This window comes from Phyllostomus hastatus, unplaced genomic scaffold, assembly GCF_019186645.2.
Source record: "Phyllostomus hastatus isolate PE091 unplaced genomic scaffold, TTU_PhHast_1.1 phas_contig_40, whole genome shotgun sequence".
In the NCBI taxonomy this organism is placed as follows: Eukaryota; Metazoa; Chordata; class Mammalia; order Chiroptera; family Phyllostomidae; genus Phyllostomus; species Phyllostomus hastatus.
This window is the reverse complement of record NW_025333872.1, coordinates 66,677,632-66,695,831: the sequence shown is the minus strand read 5'-3', so window position 1 is coordinate 66,695,831 and position 18,200 is coordinate 66,677,632. Positions and strand designations below refer to the sequence as shown.

At 34.8% G+C, this 18,200-nt stretch overlaps 1 protein-coding gene across 1 annotated transcript in view; it reads left to right on the top strand.

Annotated features, from left to right (window-relative positions):
* The window catches only part of TBC1D32 (TBC1 domain family member 32), a 176,438-nt gene that overhangs the window by 116,557 nt on the left and 41,681 nt on the right, over positions 1–18,200 (top strand). Inside the window, exon 27 of the mRNA XM_045843791.1 lies at positions 11,478–11,603. Coding sequence (XP_045699747.1) covers positions 11,478–11,603 — 126 coding nt within the window. The remainder of the gene's footprint in view (positions 1–11,477; positions 11,604–18,200) is intronic.

Below are 18,200 nucleotides of genomic sequence, written 5' to 3'. Positions count from 1 at the left end.
GCCTTTGTGTTTTTCTCTTTTGTGACCTAATCTATCACTTTTAGAGATGTGGGAGTGATACTAAGTAGTTTTCAAGAAGAGACTCTTGAGAGAGTATCATTTGCACTCTTTTTCTACGTTTATCTTTCAGTGAACCCACACTGCTCTCAATTTGTTACTCTCCTGTTTTCCAGTCTTACTTTTGGTCTTTTTAATCAGGCCTCATATATAGTCACTCTTGTTTTGGGTTTCATCATTTATTCTCCCACTCATTCGTTTGGTTAACATGTACCTCGAGTGCTGATTAACAGGTGCTTTACTAAGCTTTGGAGATAAGATGATGTATAAGACATGGTCCATTCCAAGTGTCTTAACTCTTTCTGATTGCTTTTTCTTGTTATAATATAATATTGTGGTCTTTGCTAAGTTTCTTTTGGAAACAAATATTTATTTTTTTAGATTTTATTTATTTACCTTTAGAGAGAGGGGAAGGGAGGGGGAAAGACAGGGGAGAAACATCAGTGTGTGAGAGATCACATGACCCCAACTGGGGACCTCGTCCATAACCCAGGCATATGTGCTGACTGGTAATTGAACCAGCGACTTTTGGTTTGCAGGCCAGCAGTGAAACCGCTGAGCCACACAAGCGAAGGTGGAAACACATATTTCTTTATCAGTTCTTTAACAACAAATTTATAATGTTTTATTACATGACTGTTTTATTGCAGTCTATTTTATTGCATTGCCATATTTGATCATTTGTTTTTTCAAACTAGTTTGGTAAAAATTTGCCTTATTTTAAATTGAACAAGCCAGACAGAAATCGAAAAGTAAGATTAAGTGGACACTTCTCTGAGTAAAAGAAAATATGTCATTGCTTCCTGAAATCAGTGTTCAGAGGAGTACAGTTTTACTCCTTGCACTAGTCTTGTAAGTGATTTAGAAAAGGGAGTAATAATAGCTTCTCTGTCTAGTGTAGAATATAACTGCAGAATGGTTATTAACCTCAGTGGGCCCATAATGCTGCTGGGTAGTCATACATCGTACCCCAGGTCCATTTAACTCTCCTAGTCTCCTAGATGACTGCTTTCACATCTTTCATCAAACCTTCCTCACCTCTTCCCCATCTGTCCTGTCAGATGATAACTTTGCTCTTTTATTGACAACAAAGAAACAGAAAAAATTTTCCATGTGCTCCTGATACCCATGAACGCAACTGCACCTGTGCAATCTGTCTTTTATTGCTATTCATAAACTGCCTACGTTACTTACAAAAGCCAGCTTCTCCATTCGTGCACTACATTTCTTCCTCTTTCCTCTTAAAGATATTGCTTCTAGCAGTTCTCTCTTTTTGTTTATCTGTTATTTTCTTTAGGGAGCCAGGGAGAATCTGTGGTGTAGCTTTTCCATAAGCCAATGAGAATATGGTTAATTCTTCCATATTTAAAATACTTTACTTTGAACCCATTCCCCCCTCACTACAATCCCATTTTTGTTTTTTTACTGTACCATTCTTTGAATGAGTCATCTAATCTTGATATTCCAGATACCCTCTTTCCATTCTGTTTTGAAGCCACTTGAGAACTAATTAGGGTCTCACCCCCACTGTGGGGCCATGGTGAAGTCTACTGGTCAGATCTCTGTCCTTGTCCCACTAGGCCTAGCATTATCACTGAACATTTTTTATCCCTCCCTCTTTTTTGAAACACTGTCTTCCCTTGACTTTCAGAATATACATTATGTGATTTCTTTTTTCTTTTTTCTTTTTTTTTCAAATTCCTCTGTCGTCTCCTCTGTTGGATTTTTCACCTCTCTCCCACCTCTGAACTTCGGATTACCCTGAGTCTCAGTTCTCAGCTGCCTTTTTTTCCTATCTGTACTTACTCTTGGGAGGATCTCATCTAATTTGTGACTAAAATCTTGTCCCTCATGCTTGTGGCTCTCAGATTCATGTGTTTAACCCTTATCTTTACCCTGAACTCTGTACTGATATCAGTTCACTTGATACCTCTACTAAGAAGATTAATAGCATATCAAATTTAAATCTGAGATAAACTTCTGCTACTCCCTCCAAATCTATTCCTTTGGTATTCTTGCTCATTTCAGAAATGGGAATTTGTGTTCCAGGTTCTTGAAACAATAAACCAGAAGACATTCTTTGACTCTTTTCTGTCTTTGGACCCTACATCTAACCTGTCAGCATATGCTCTTGACTCTACTCATTTGAAGAACCATTTCCACCCATCGACTACCACATCAGCTCTCACTTGTAGCACTGCAGTAACCTGCTAATTGTTCGGTGTGTTCTCAGTGCAGCAACCCATGTGATGCTGTTGAAATGTGGGTTGAACCGTGTTACTCCTCTAATTGAAGCCCTCCAGTGATATCCCTGTAGCCTACAAGGTCCAGCACATTTATGACTCTCTTCCCATCTTGTGCTCTGTTTTAATTTAATTTTGAGCTTCTTTAATTCCGTGTTTTCCCAAAGTATTGGGCAGCAGTTTCTGCGGTCTTTGTGTTTATCCCTGAAACACATGTTTGCATAACACAATTTTTCTCAATTTAACAATAGTATCTAATAATTCCTCCTAAAAATAATAGTGGTCCTGCATTTACTATGATTGTTGTTAAGCAGGAAAGAATGATCTAAGCACCAGTGGTTAGCCCAGGAAGCACTTCAGGAAGAGATTTTACATAGTTACATTTTGAATACGTTATGAATAAAATGTATGTAATATTTATTGCTGGTGTGTTGCTGATCCTGCAGTCAGAGGAGGACAGCAGAGAATGAGAAGGGAAATCAGAATCATGCCTGGCTTTCATTGTACCTAACAGAACACAGTGATGACATCTCTGTGAGCTCAATGACAAAAGTGGGGCCAAATACATTTCTAGCAGGTATAAAGCTAATTTGAAAGTAATGTTTCTGGTTAAATATATTACAGTAAATTAAACATTGTGTATTTTAAAAAATACTACATTTAAGCTAGTAGTATTTTAAGACACAAGTCACTATTTTAAAGGCAAGTGTCCCTATACATTTCATTTTGCTTTTTTGGTTTGGAAGTAATGACTCAATGATTCTGATAAGGTGTTATTTTAGTTGTCATTTGCACTGAAAACTCTTGTGATATTATTTCATTGTTGTGGAAAAAGAATCACTTCAGTTGTGTGCACATGGCGACATCTTTCTCATTTGTCTCCCAGCTTCGAGATTTATCCTCCTTGCTACAGTTAGCATCTCCTCATCTGTTAAATTGCCTCTTGTTAGCCCACTGGCATCAGTGTTAGCTATTAAATGATTTATCTTTATCTGTAAATAAGAACCTTGAGATATCGTCTGGGTTAGTTATTTTTCATTGTCTATATTTTTAGGTTCATCACATTAAAATGTAAAAGCCTTTTAAAAGCTACTGATTAATATTTTTATGTGTACATGTATATTTTATACATATATGTACAAGTGTACATATGAATTTTTGTACACACATGTGCCAAATGTATATGTAACATACATGAGCATCTAAAATGATATATACATATATAATTATGTGTAAATCATCCTACACACATGAAAAATTCTCTTAGTTGTGGTAGAAATAACCTACAGAGGATCATCTCTCTGTTACCTCGCAGTTTAGATAAGTAAGAGGAAATGTGTTAGTGCAGTACTGTATGGTTACCTGTGCAGAAGGTAAGGAGAAGGCAAGGGGATGGAGAATGGAGCGTCATACAATTGAGGGTTAAAATCGAGTCCTGGGGGCACATCAGGATGTGTTAAAGGGAACTGCTGGAGACTGGACGACTCATAATCCTTTTCTACATGAAACAGGAAAGCTGTGAGATGGCAATATGTTTTCTTTTGTTTTTGTTTTTTTGTGTGTGTTTCTAAGCTAAAATTAGATCTCCTAGGGATTATACCCCTAACTGGCCTGTCTGTTCTACTACATTCCATTTTGGTGTATTCCGGATGCAGATTTCTCTTTCCAAGGAGGAAGGGAAATCAACCACTTCCATACTATGAAATAAAAATGGCTCAGGAAATTGGGTAGCACACTCTGGTTATGGGAAGCATCAGAGGGGCATATCTCAATAATATAAGACATTTGCTCTTTTTACTTCATTTTCTACAATTCTCTGTTCATTTTATTTATTACTTTTATAATGTTTACTCAGGTTACACCTGTATCCTATATACTTTACTGCAGACATCCTTGGGTATCTGTAGGGAAGTGGTTCCAAGACCCCCAAAAATACCAAAATTGGCAGATGCTCAAGTCTGTCCATCAGCTCTCCTGGCTGTCCTACCTGATGTGAAGTGTTGTCTCATCGTGGTTTTGATTTTCATTTTCCTGATTACTAATGATGTTGAGCATCTCTTCGTGTTTTTATTGGCCATCTTACTTGGAGAAAGGGCTATACAGGTCCTTTGTCTATTTTTAAATCAGGTTATTTGCTTTTTTATTATTGAGTTGTAAGGGTTCTTCTTATATTCTAGATATAAGTCTTTTACCACAAATGTGATTTGGAAACTTCTTTCACATCCTATAATACATTCCATTTATGCCTCTTTGCTCTTGATGGTCTCTGTTATAGAGGTGCTGACTTACACTCTTATATGGATCATTTCTTCTAAACCTTTTGAGCTTAGTCTGAGTGTTTGCTTCTTCAGGGAAGCTACCTCCACCATATCTAAAATATTCTTCTTCCCTTGCTTATCGCTCTCTGGCTCCCTGTTTATTTCTCTGACAGCACTTAAACCTCACTCTGAGCTTATACATGTATTTGTTCACTGTCTGCTGGCCTAGAATGTAACCTCCGTAAGGCAGAGATGCTGTCTGCCTTATATAGTAGGTAAGAATAAACAGTTAGTGAATGAACATATGAATTAACATTGAATTTCTTCTGTCTTTCTTTTTCCCATCATCAAACTCTATCTTCCAAATCTTTGTCAGTGGACAGTGGGAACTTCTTCCAGGCTAATCTGATGTAAGTTTAGAAATTTTTACTCATACCTGGAAAATATTCTGATCTGACTCATTTTTAGAGCTTAAATAGCTTTGCAGTTAGAAGCCTCCTTGAGCTCAACTTAGAGATGTCATTTATGAAATAGACACCTCTATTATAGTTATTTAATAATTTACAAAGTGGTCCTTTATGTTTTTATAGCACATAAAAGGTATACATTTTTTCACAGTTGGAAAAAAATAACCCCCAAAATGTACAGCCTTTATTCTGTGAATAGTTTGAATTTAATCTTTTATAGCTTCAGTACCTTAACTTCACGGATTCCTCTAACTGCATTTCTACTTATCTGATAGGAAATTGATTTTCTGCCTGGCAAAACAGTCTCTTTCAAATAATATGTGAAATGATAAATTCCATGGTAATAATCATTCCCTTTAATGTAATGTACCAAATATTAAAATATTTATCAGATTGTTTAGATATTTTTAATTAGATATTTTAGATGATATTATTTCTATGTGAGAAAGCATCATTTTAAAGTTCATAATATGTGACATATAACTATCTTGGTATACTTTTAATTTTTTGTTTTGTCTCAACATGAGTAGTTTTTCTATCTGAAAAAAAGGAGGGAAAATGTCATAGAAAGTTGAAGCAAATTCCAGTTAGAACTTGCTTTTCAATTTTCAGCTCTCAATGAATTCAGTATTAAGTATGTATTTAATCATTTGGTTCCCTGTGTCGATCAAATTCCTGTGAGCACCATATTATGTTCATAGAAGAGAACAATGATTCTAAGGTACTATATTACATCTGTATTATTTGCATAAATTTGGTAATTTATAAAAATAAGTACCAGTGAAAATGCAAATCCTTGGCAGTGCTTAAGTATTAGTATTAGTGTGGGAGTGGAAATGGGTTTTTGATAGATATTATTATATGCATATATAAGCTTATTTTACACATTTTGTAGTTGTAGACTACTATAAATGTTTATAAGTGAGTTAATCATTGCAATGTATTTTGGTCAATAAAGAAACAAATTATAATAGATAAAGTTTCTAAATTAGAGATGGAGTTAAAGAACAAGAGTATCATACTTCTTGTCTCTGGAGTTGTACATTACTCAGTGAATGAGCAATGAAGTTCATGGGATTTGTAGCTACATTCTCATGATGCCAACATATTTATCCTCATTCTTAAGACATCCTGATATTACTTTAAATTGTATGCATTGATATGTTGAAATTTAGCTTTTTCGCCTATAAATGTTGGTATTTTGTTATTGGAATAGTATCCCTTTTTAAACATTTTTATTAAATTTATTGACATGCCATGGTTAATAAAATTATATAGGTGTACAGTTCGATAATACCTCATCTGTATATTGTGTTGTGTGTTCACCACCCGAAGTCATGTCTCCTCCCATCACCATGTATCCCCTTTACCCTCTTCTGCCTCCTCCAGCCTTGGAACAGTATCCTTATTCTTCAAGACAGTTTTCATTTATTTTGATTTTGTTTAATAAATTTTTATGTCTTTACTGGGTTTATTTCTTTATTCACTGATACAGTTTCTTGCTGAAACTTCAATAAGTTCTGTCTTTTCAGACATTAAATCCATGCTCATGCCCTAATGAATTATCTTCATGTCTTTTTAATCTACAAATAGGATGACTACCCATTGTGTAATCTTAATAGTACAGATCCAAAATTGGAATGCTATCTACATGGTATGTAGAAATAAACTTTGTAAGAAAAGAAAGAGGAGAATGAAATGATGTACAACAGCAACTATTTTTAATAAAAGAATGAAAATTCCCTAATTTGCAAATGAGTAGACTAGATTGCCTTCACTGCTAGTCTGATAAATTATGTAAGAAATAGGGTTACAACTCCTTTTCCAATCAGCCAAAAATAGAATTCCAGAGGAAAAGATGGGAAAGTGTTTTGAAAAATAGTATGGTGCTATATAAAAAGTAATACACCATGATGATGGTATTGTTGTTTCTTCTGATTTTAAAAGTCTTTTTGTTTTATGTCTTGCACATACAGTCTGTGAATATTTTTGGTGATGAATTCACCCTTTTATCAAATATTTCTTAGGCCTTTATATTGACTCAGATGTATTCTTACTCTTTTTTCTTCTTATTATTTCTAACCTTGGAATTAGGATTTATTTTTTGCAGATAAAGGTAAATGACATTTATTTGCCATCATCTTAATTAAGGAAATTGAGAGTATAAGATTATTGTTTATTTCCAATGCAGTAATTCTTGAGCTGCAGCTCTCTGAGAAACTGTTTAAAGATCAAAATATTTTCTTTTGAATAGTAAAACTTTTTTATTTTTATGTACTTTTTACAGGGGAAATAGATCACCTGCTAGTTTAGGTACAGGTGATAAAGTAAAACTAATTTCTCATTTTTTGAAGACTCCCCACTGATTTCTCCTATACTATATACTTAATTATCACATATTAACTAAAAATAAAACTGATAATTCTGAAATGAGGAGTAATCTATATAAAATATAGATTTTATGTGTTAAAAACCTACAGCTGTTCAAACAAAATAAAATGTGTTAGACAGTAGATACTTCCAAATTTAGAGAGCTACAGAGAACTTCTATAATACAGAGAATTTAAACATCTTTCTAATTGCTTCTTGAATTTATAGACTGTTGACCACTCCAAAATCTAACATTCTTTATTATAAAAAGAGTACATTGAAATGACTATGTTAACTTACATGGAAGAAGAGGAGAGATAAGCAAAAACACAAATGGAAAGCAAATATTCCACAAGTAAGCTTCAGGATAATAAAAGGTGGCCATAAATGAAGCTTTGTAATCTGTTGCAAGTTTATGAAATATTCCATTGATTTTATTTCTTTTGCAGCATCTGTTTTTATATTACGTATATAAAGTGGGTATTGAAAATTACTGACTGATATTCTAGAAAAGAAATACTAAAAGTTTTCTGAGTAAATAGCAGATTTTTCTTTAAATTTATATTGTTTACATGTTTCCTCCCATTGACATTGAGGTTCTTTTTACATTATCTTCAATCACCTTACAAACAATATGATTTTCTACATAATAATCTTTTGAGAAACAAACTATACAATGTCCTTAAGTATGAAAATATTACAGTGCTTACCATAACAAAGAATTTCAGAGTTTAAGTATTAAATATTCTCAGCTATGATTGGTGAAATTTATAAACACAAACCTTGATGTTTCTTTTTCTCTTTTCTATTTCCACAGTGATAGTAAAGAATGAGTTTAAAATATATTTTGTTTTACTTCTCTTCCACTTTTTCATAGTTGGAAAGTCGTGGTGCTCTGAAGGAACAGAGAGAGGAAGAGCATACCCTTCTCTATTTCACTCCCAGGCGCACCACACCTTTCTCCGGAAACAAAGTGCCAGTTTTCCGTGGTGATTTCACCATAGTTGGATATATAATTGATGGACTGAAACCTAATTAATTTGCCATACTGTCTCTAAAATTAATACTGTATGGTTGGAAGTGTATGAAAATGGTTGCTGTCAAAAATAATGTGTAAGTTAAAGAAGCGATTGTTCAGTCAATGTATAGAAAATAAACCTGGGTTTTTCCTGGTGAAATAGATACATTGTTCTCTCTTTTAACCCTAAGAAGTGAATGTTTGTTTCATTACAGGAGAATGGATTGTACCTAGAAAACAGCAAGAACATGATATTAATGTGATTCAGAAATTTATACTTTAAAACACTTTGCTATTATATAGTGGTTGGAATTCTTGCAGATCAATCGTTATATACATGTACATACTTTTCATTAAAGTTTAGTGAGTTCTAATGGGCTTCATTCCAAATTTTAAACTATAACTGCTCATATCTTAATTACATGACTAAGTTTAGGCTTCAGTCACATTACTTTCCATTATATCACATACATTTAATGTACACATATGTACACATATGTAATCAAATTTTATATACAACAGAATGTACTCATTTAAAGAATACAGTTTGATATCTATGCCCACATAACCACCACCTTAATCAAAATACAGAACATTTTTATGACCCCACAAAAACTCCCTTTGTTTCTCGCAGTCAGTTTATCTGTATCCTCAGCTAAAGGCAATCACCGATTTTTTCCCATTTCTGTAGATTTGGATTTTTCAACCTCAGCACTGTTTTGGGCTGGTAAGTGCTTGTTGCCCCAGGGTGCTGTCCCGTGCTTTACAGGGTTTCTAGCAGCATCCCCGGGCTCTGCCCACTGGATGCCAGTGGAACTCTCTCTGTACTCCCCATTCCCAATTGCAATGGCCAGAAATGTCTCTAGACATTGCTGATATACCCCTGGCGAGCAAACCCCTAGTCCATTTGAGAGCCACTGCTGTAGACTAGTTTTTCATATGTTAACATTCCATACCAGTAGAATCATACAGGATACTTTATTTCTGGTTTCTTTCAGTATAGTGGTTTTAAGAGTCATCCTGTTTGTTATCTGTACCATTGCTTCTTTTTATTTTTAATTTTTTCTTAATGGAGTGGGATTCTAGTATTGTCAAACTACAGTACAATTTGTTTAAATATCCACTTTGTGTTTGCATTTTCTTTAAATCCTAAAAAAAAAAAGCTGCTTTGAAATCTTTGCTAACTAATTGTATCACTTTAGGTTTTCCTGAGTGTATATTAATTCACTCATCCACTGGTTTTGAGTCACATTTTTTCTTTTCTCATGTTAGCAATTTTTTAAATTGAATATTGGATAATAATAATTTTACATAGGTGAGTGCTGAATTTTGTTTTCTTTCTTTAAAAAGTAATGGACATTTTTTGACATGTACTTACATTACTCATGGATCAGTTTGATCTTTTAAAGCTTTATTATTATTATTATTATTTGTTACTGTGAGTGTAGAATTGTTTTTATTTATGCCTAATCTAGCTCTTTCACTAAAGTGTGACTTTTCTGGCACTTCTGAGGAATACCCTGGTAATAAAGGAGGACTCTTCACTCTGGCTGGAACTTGCATAACTCTTAAACTTATTGTTCATTTTACGGTTCCCAACTGTTCTTTGCCCAGCCTTGTGGGAGTTTCCCTCCTCAACTGCACAGATGATTATTTTGCAATCATCTTGACAAAGACTTACACATGTTTCTGAAGTTCTTTCTCTGCTCTTCCTCTCAAGTACTCTGATCCACCAATTTTAGCCTCCTGTGTCTCTCTGCAGTTTAACTCTTGCCTCTTCAATTCATCAGGATCTCATGGGACCTCCCTTTCTACATAGTAATATTAAAAGTGCCTTCAAGAGAAAAAAAGAGGTGTAATTTTAAAGCTCACCTTATTAGTTTCCCTATTCCCACATGACAGTCTTTCACTATCTGTCAGCCAGTGTCAGAAAACAGTCTTTCGATTTATTTTGTTTTTGAGTTGTTTACTGCAGGAGGGCAAGCCTATTCTTTCCTCCATCATGACTAGAAGCAAAACTGTTTTTTAAAATTTTTTGTGTGACTTATAAACATCGTAATTTCGGGAAGCATCAAATTCTGTGTGTCATTCATATTTGTTCTGTTCACATAGTCACTGATTTGGAGTTACCGTATTTCAAGATACTATTTCTGTGATTCCCTTTCCCCTGCCCTGTTTTCTGTGTCCAAGGGCCTTTGCTGGAGTTAACACCATTGACCTTTCTCTCTGGACTTTCTCACTTACTCTACACTGAGTTAAATAGGAAAAAATGTTTGAAAGCTGAATTTGGGAGAAGGACTGGAAAAATCTTGGATTAGCCTAGTTGTGGTTATACTTTCAAGTTGGCCTCTCTTTAGGTTGTGTTCACACCTGTTGTAACAGGAACACTCAGGTGAGGCCTTCAGTTGTCTGTCATGGTCTGTGACTGAGCCGGTTGTTCAGTTCAGGGGAGACATTTGGAAGTCCGTGTGGCAGCGGATCCAATAATGGTGCCTAATTTAGCTGTTTTGGTACTAACACTAATATTTTGAATTCTGTTTATCTGTTCTTAACTACTTCTCAGTTGGACCCAAATTTGGGGAGGGAAATAAGGGAATTATTATTCTGCTCAGACATGATAATATCACAGATACACATTTGTCAATTAGCATTATATGAAATCACTGTTTTAACTGTGAACAATGCAAATTGAAAAGCTCATGCTTCCATTGATGGTTAGGAGAATCTGTAACCACAGGTATGTAAATACCACAGTTGTCTCTCCAGGAGTCTGGTGGTCCCTCTGTCCCCAGTTGAGCATGTCTCTCCTGTCCAATTTCTCGTACCTAGGTTGGGCCCTTCAGCCCTTCCACCAACTGGTGTTGCTGCGTCAGCACTGTTTATAATAAATGTGGTAAATAGCAGTTGATAGTACAAGATGTAATTACAGAAAAATGTTTTCCTTTGAAAGCCATATCTATTCTACATATTTCTAGAATTTGTAGTTTTACATGCTTAACATTGATCCTTATTTTTCAATGTATCTAGCCTGTCTTATAATAATACATGCTATCTTCCTTATTAGACAATGATCTCAGCAAAATTTTATTACACTTCAAGATGTCTGATAAACAAACTGAGTGGATAGAAAACTGCCAAAGACAATTTTGCAAAATGATGAAGGCCAAACCTGACATGATCAGTGGAGGTGGTGAGTGCATTGTTTTATTTTTCTGGGGTATTTTTTTGTATGAAAATTACATTAATAGAAGCTTTGTTTTCTGAAGATTAGGACCAGGATATCTAGAATACATAATACTAATTCAAGGAGTCCACTGACTTTTGGGAAACTTGTGGTGCTGGAAAACCAAAATTAAAATCTGGGATGACTAAGATTCTTTTGAAAACTGTCTAATATATTTTGGTAAGCAGAGCTGAAACACTGATTTATCTTTGTCCAGGTAACTGTTTGGTTTTACCAGCTCCCACCTGCATTTATCATACTGCTGTACTTATGAAATTTTATTGAATTTTTATTGACATGTATTTTAGAATTATGCTACCTCCTGCCTCATAAATTTAGTGACTCCTAAAGAAATTTTGTTTTGAAGGAATGGATATATTTTCTAAACTAGTAAACAAGTTGTTTTATATTCATATATTTGAGTGTACATTTGTTTTCTAAAGTCATCACTTTTTAATTAACATTTGGAGTAAAGAAGAAGGTCTAAGTTAAAAGTTCCGATGTTAATATAAGCTAGATTTATTGAAAGCTATAATTTAAAAGTAATTGTCTAATTTATCAACATGCTTTATGGTTTTCATATTTGTATCATATAAAATTAAAAGTGGGGAACAAAAGCAAGTTTATATTTTGTTGGAGAAATTATATTCTAAAGAATATGATAAATATCTATGGTAATAAGTCAAATACTATTCTTAAATTTTGTATAAAGTGAGTAGTTGAACTATGTTTTACCATAAAATATTTATAAAATACCTATCATAAATATATATAAGTATTTATTTACATAAATAAACTATTTACTATTTATATACATAAATAAATCAATTCTCATTGATTACATCATAGAGAATATTTAAAATAGACTACCAGTGAGTTTTGCTCATGTCAAAACGCACAGAACAAGTGGAGAAAGCAGTAGCTTGGTATAGTGTTCATTTAAACGTAGTAAGTATGTGTGTGACTATGAAATAGGATAAACAAGTAGAACTTTGCCATGAGAACCATATTCCCTTGGAATCTTGTGGCACTTCTGACAAGTCTTGCCCTCAGTTATTTATTACCCTGCTACAGTGCCCAGAACTAGACTGTAAGCTACTCTCAGGAGTAGTAGATTTAGCCCTCTATGCCCGTCATGTTCTAGTAGCTTATACCAAACTCTGTTCCTTTTCACTGCGACTTTAAAAGACAGGCTACATTCTATGGATTAGGAAACTAAGGCCTGGGAATTTTACGTGTCTAACCCAGTTCATAGTCAAGAAACAAACCAAGGCAACCTAACACTGAAATTCGTGTTTTGTGTCACTTTGCTGTGCTACTTCTTTGCATTTCCTCTTTAGTGCCGAATGTTTTACACATCAGAGACAAATAACATTTATTAAACACAGGTGAACATAATACTGGTTTAGATAAATTATGATACAATTTATAATGTCTCATATCTCATACCATTGGTTTCCTGTCTGTAAACTAAAATGAACTAATTTTGCGGGTAATATCAATATATAAATATTAACCAAATTTATGCTTTAATGAGGCAGGCATGCCAATTTATGTATTTGTGTGTGTGCATGCACATGTACAGTCTGGCTCTGTTATCTGGGTCAACTTGGATCTTAAATGTAAGCAGTCCACAGCCATCAAGCACCAAAGATTTTTAGATTATCATCAACTATTCTGCAGTTCCTCCCTAAAATGTCTGGTTGGCTCTGAAATGCCAGTAAACACCATGTACGTCAATAATTTTCATAATTATAGTAATGAGTAAATGAATTAGTTTTAATTTCTCTACAAATCCAAAGGGAAGTAAACAAAAGGACGTTCAGTTCATGAGAGCTTATTGAGAAGCTCCTTGTTGGCTGTGTGCCCCTTGCCACTGCAGACAGCCGCTGCCCTGCGTGGTAATGGTGAGGGGAGAGGACAGTCCATCAGCAGTTTTTCCCGCTAATTGAACCCAGGCTATCTGAACAGTTAGCAGGAGAGAAGATTTCCAGCTTTCTAAAACTTGGGCTTCTGGTATTTCTGGAGTTTTCCTTCCAGGCTTTTAGCGTATAAGAACAGGTGAGACAATGTGGATGTACAGCTGCAGGATATTCCTGCACTCACTGTAATGAGTTGCTGGTAGAAGCAATGAACCCATTGCTTCTATTCTGTGATCCAGAGCTCACGCATCAAGTTAATAAAATATAAGTAAGATTTATTCTTCTCATGACCTTATTTTGGTCTGTATATGTCTCCCCTCCATACTACTCCATCCTATTATATCCCAGACCTTTCTTTTTAAGATAGAAATAACTAGAACATGTTTATTGAACCTTAATTAACTAATGTTATTTTTATATGTTTATTTTACTCAGCACTGGGAGAGAACATAGATACTCCATTAGGTTTAATTGCAAATGTGTTCATGAGCTGCCTCTTTTTATTTATGAAAACACAGATCATTCCACAATTCTGTTTCCCCGCCCTTGTTGTCTGAAAGGTCCCTGTAGATTGAGTGACTTCTGGTGTCTCCTCAGTTTACTCACTTACCCTTTGATGTCTAGTCATCCTAAACAGTAGATTTTATAATGACTATTTCCCAACCTTTACATCTGTTCTATACTCATCCCCCTGTAAAAAGAAGCCTCTGCATTTTTCACATTATCTCCTAACCAGTATTTCTCATTAATCTTTTATATGAGACCTAATAATTAAATGTGTATGGCCTTCCTATTTTTGTTTACTAATATTGATAACATAACTTATAACCAGAATGCTGGTATAAGATACATGCAATTTGAGTTAGTTGCTAGGTGACGTGTACAACATGTATGATAGACAACACTGGAAACTGTGGTACACTTTCTAACTATAATACATTTTGGGTAACCATATAATATATTTTTGGCATCCTTCAGATGCCCAAATTATCACAACTTGGACTCTGTGAGGTGGTTTTTTTTTTAAAGCTGGCCTCTTTGTCCTTTTAAACTATTTTTTCCCTGTTTACCTCTGAAAGAACCCTGGCTTAGTAACAACAGTGAAGTCTAGACTTGTTCTTCCTGCTCTTAAATACAGAGTTCAAGGATAATGTTAGGGACTGAATCTGAGCTGCAGCAGTGCACATTAGATTGCTGTACATGATTAAGGCAACAAGATGGCATGAGGCAAAAGCACATCTAAACAAAAAAGTATATATATATTTTTTTTTCTAATTTACTTCTGGCTATGTTTAAATTTCTTTTTATTTTTTGAATGTTTAATCAGATTTCCCCTTTTGACCTACCATTTGTTTAAATTTCTATCTTATTCCCAAATTTTAGATTTTATCTCCACATGAGATACCATGGAAAATGTAAAATAAAATATATTTTTCCTCTTGCATTTTTTTTTTCTGATTACTCTCACCAGCATGTACCCAGTCACTGAAAGGCATAAGCTAGTTCTCTTTGGCTTCTTCCTTCTATACTTTGACTGCCCCGCTTTGTTACCCATTCTTACAGAGCTTATTCCTAAATATGTCCTTTATCTGTTCCTTCTCATCCATATCTCCTACTTTAATTCAAGTATTAACTATTCAGTAGTTGGACTACTGTTGGCTAATACTTGATCATTTTAGGAAAAGCAGAAATTATAAATAAACAAATTGAACAAACTGAAATTAAATTATAATTTTATCATTCAGATATTAGTATTACGTTTTTATTTTTAGCCCCCCAAAGTTAATGCCTGTTATACAATTTTCTTGTCTTTTCACTCAGTGCACTATTGTATAGATTTTTTCATGTCAGTAAATGTACTTCCACAATGTAATTTTAAAGTCTGCTTATTTGATCCTATGGATCTGATTCTTTATTATGCTTTTTTTAAAAATCTCATTTGAACTCCTGGGACCCTAGCTAGTGAAGATACTCACATTTCACCTCAAATATACAGTAAGGAACCCAAAATCTTCTGTAATACAGATCATCTGATAATATCAAAACACTAATAAATCACTTTAAAAAAGAGAGACATATAGCCAAAGTGTAGACTGTTTGGTATAAGCAGACACAGACATTAAGGCTCATGAAAGAAAGCATAAGAGGTGCCATGACAATGAGAGTAAGAGCCTGAGTTCTAAAAGGAGGATCCCCAATGGCTAGTGCTACGTGGACAAAAGCATTAATTCTTTTGTTCTCCCATTTACTTTATCCTTGTGATCACCATCATATATCATTATTGGTCTATCCTCAGCAATGTTCTCCCAATGACACCTAAAGCTACTTTTCTCATAGCCTCTCTCTTGGGATAAGCAACCAGGGGAAGGAGAAATTCAGCACAATTCCTCATTATTCTGTCACCTTCTGAATCCTTTTGTGCTTCAGTATTGCTAACATACCCAAGTAGTACTCTTAAGGTTGTTGCATTTCCATAGACACTGAATTGGCCTATCTTCTATCTACTTGTGGCTATAAAGTAATTGTAATTGACACAGTCAGATAATTCTCTCATTCGTAATACCAATTACATGGTAAACAATATAAGGAATTATTTCAAAGAGACCAAGAAATTTAAAAACAAGTGAAAATGTACATGACAGTCTAATTTATATGATGAAACTTGTATTCAGACTTTAAGGAGACTAAATAGTCATTTTGAAAAAAGTAAAGGTGACGTATACTTTTGAAAGATAGAGTAGATGTGCTTTCCCTTGCCCCTTTTACTATGTGCTACTAAAATCTCTGGACATCACATATAAAACAAACATAATATGTCTCTGGAAGATGAAGAGAAGAAGACAGACTGGGAAGGGACCTTAGGTCCCCAAGGAACATCTCAGAGGTGCCTGGGTTTTTTTTCACCTCACATATCCTAGACTGAGTGATTAAGAGTGCCAACAGATGCAGAAAAAAAACAGGGGGAGGTGGGTGATAAAAGCCTGCTCTCTCCAGCCAGAGGACCAGGAAAATGTTAGCGTACCACGACAGAAAACTTGTTGAGAGTTGTTGAGAGTTACCACTTTAATTTAGCCAAATACCACAGAAAATCCTCCCTGCTAAACCTGGTGTGCAGCCTGGACATCCATCCTCACCCGGCAGCAATGAGGCACCCCTGCCTCCTCCTGCTTGGATGGTTTCAGAGGAGACTTAGGTAGAGAGTGAGGACTTTCACCACAATCTGGTGGTAACTAGGATGCAACCTCTCCTTCCCTTCCACGCGTGTATTTGTTTAACACATGAAACAAATTTAAAAGCAGGAAGTGTCGGCAAAGAAGAAGTAAAGAAAACGCAAAAGAAAAGTTTAGAACTGAAAAATACTGTAACCAAAATTAAAAGCTCAATGGATAGGTTCAACAATAAAACCAAGGGAACAGAGGGAAGAATCAGAGAATGTGAAGATGAGAGGAAATAGATTGAAAAATTAACAGAGCCCCAGAGACCTGTGGAACCATCTCAAAAACATCTAATATTTGTGTCATTGGAATCCTGCAGAGGTTGGGACTACAACTTTGAAGAAATGATGGCTGAAAACTTTCCAAATTTGCCAAAGACTTAAACCTATGGAATCAAGAAACCCAAAGAGTGTAAACCTGAAGAAATCCACACCAAGATACAATATGTTTAAACTGTTGAGAACTAAAGACAAAGATAAAAATCTTGAAAGCAGAGAGAGAAACACTTTACCTACAGAGGATAATCAATGCAAGTGACAGTGGCCTTCTCACCAGAAAAGATAGAGGACAGAGGAAGAGCATGGCATCATTCACGTGCTGAAAACAAGGAACTGTCAACCTGAATTCTGCATGTATGGGAAATAGTCTTCAGGACTATTGAGAAAATCGAGACATTCTCAGATGAAGGATTTGTCACTAGCAGAGCTACCCTAAAGGGAGGGATAAAGGAAGTTCTTTACCTCTGTACTGTCTTTGCAACTTTCTGTGAATCTATAATTGTACACAATAAGTTTTTAAAAAATAAAGAAGAAAGAGCAAACATAAACTATGTAAGAACATTGAGAAAAATTGACTGTGCTTAAAATATTTTGTATGACAAGTGGATATGGTTGGATGCTCTAAGACTGTGAAGTGTTTGGAATGCATTACTAGAGAGAATCACGGTAAGTTTTTGAATACGCACGTTTTCGAGCAACAGACTTCTGATGTTTACATGAAGATGAATTTATTTGGAAATAACTGTAATTTACTTGTGATCTGCCAATATGCTAACAGTGATAACATATTTTAAAAGAGAAGTTTTGCCTGTCTACAAACATTGAGCTGTCCTAATTTTGGGGTCAGCTGCTGTGATGGCCAGGATCAGCCGGTGGGAGGGAAAGCAGTGCCGGTGCCCACGGATCCCTGAGCAGTCTGGCTGTGGCTTCTCCTTGGCAGAAAACCCACGCCACTTTTTAGTGTGTGAATATTGTAGATTTTGATTTTATAGCCTATGTCATAGTCCAATCTCAGAGGATAAATATAATTAAAAAGAAAAGGCTCATACTTTAAAGTCCTTTATAGAGATGCCAGATCTTTCATTTAAGATCTATATAAGATAAAGCAATATTCTATAATTTACTTTCTGGATAGTGATATCCTAGAAT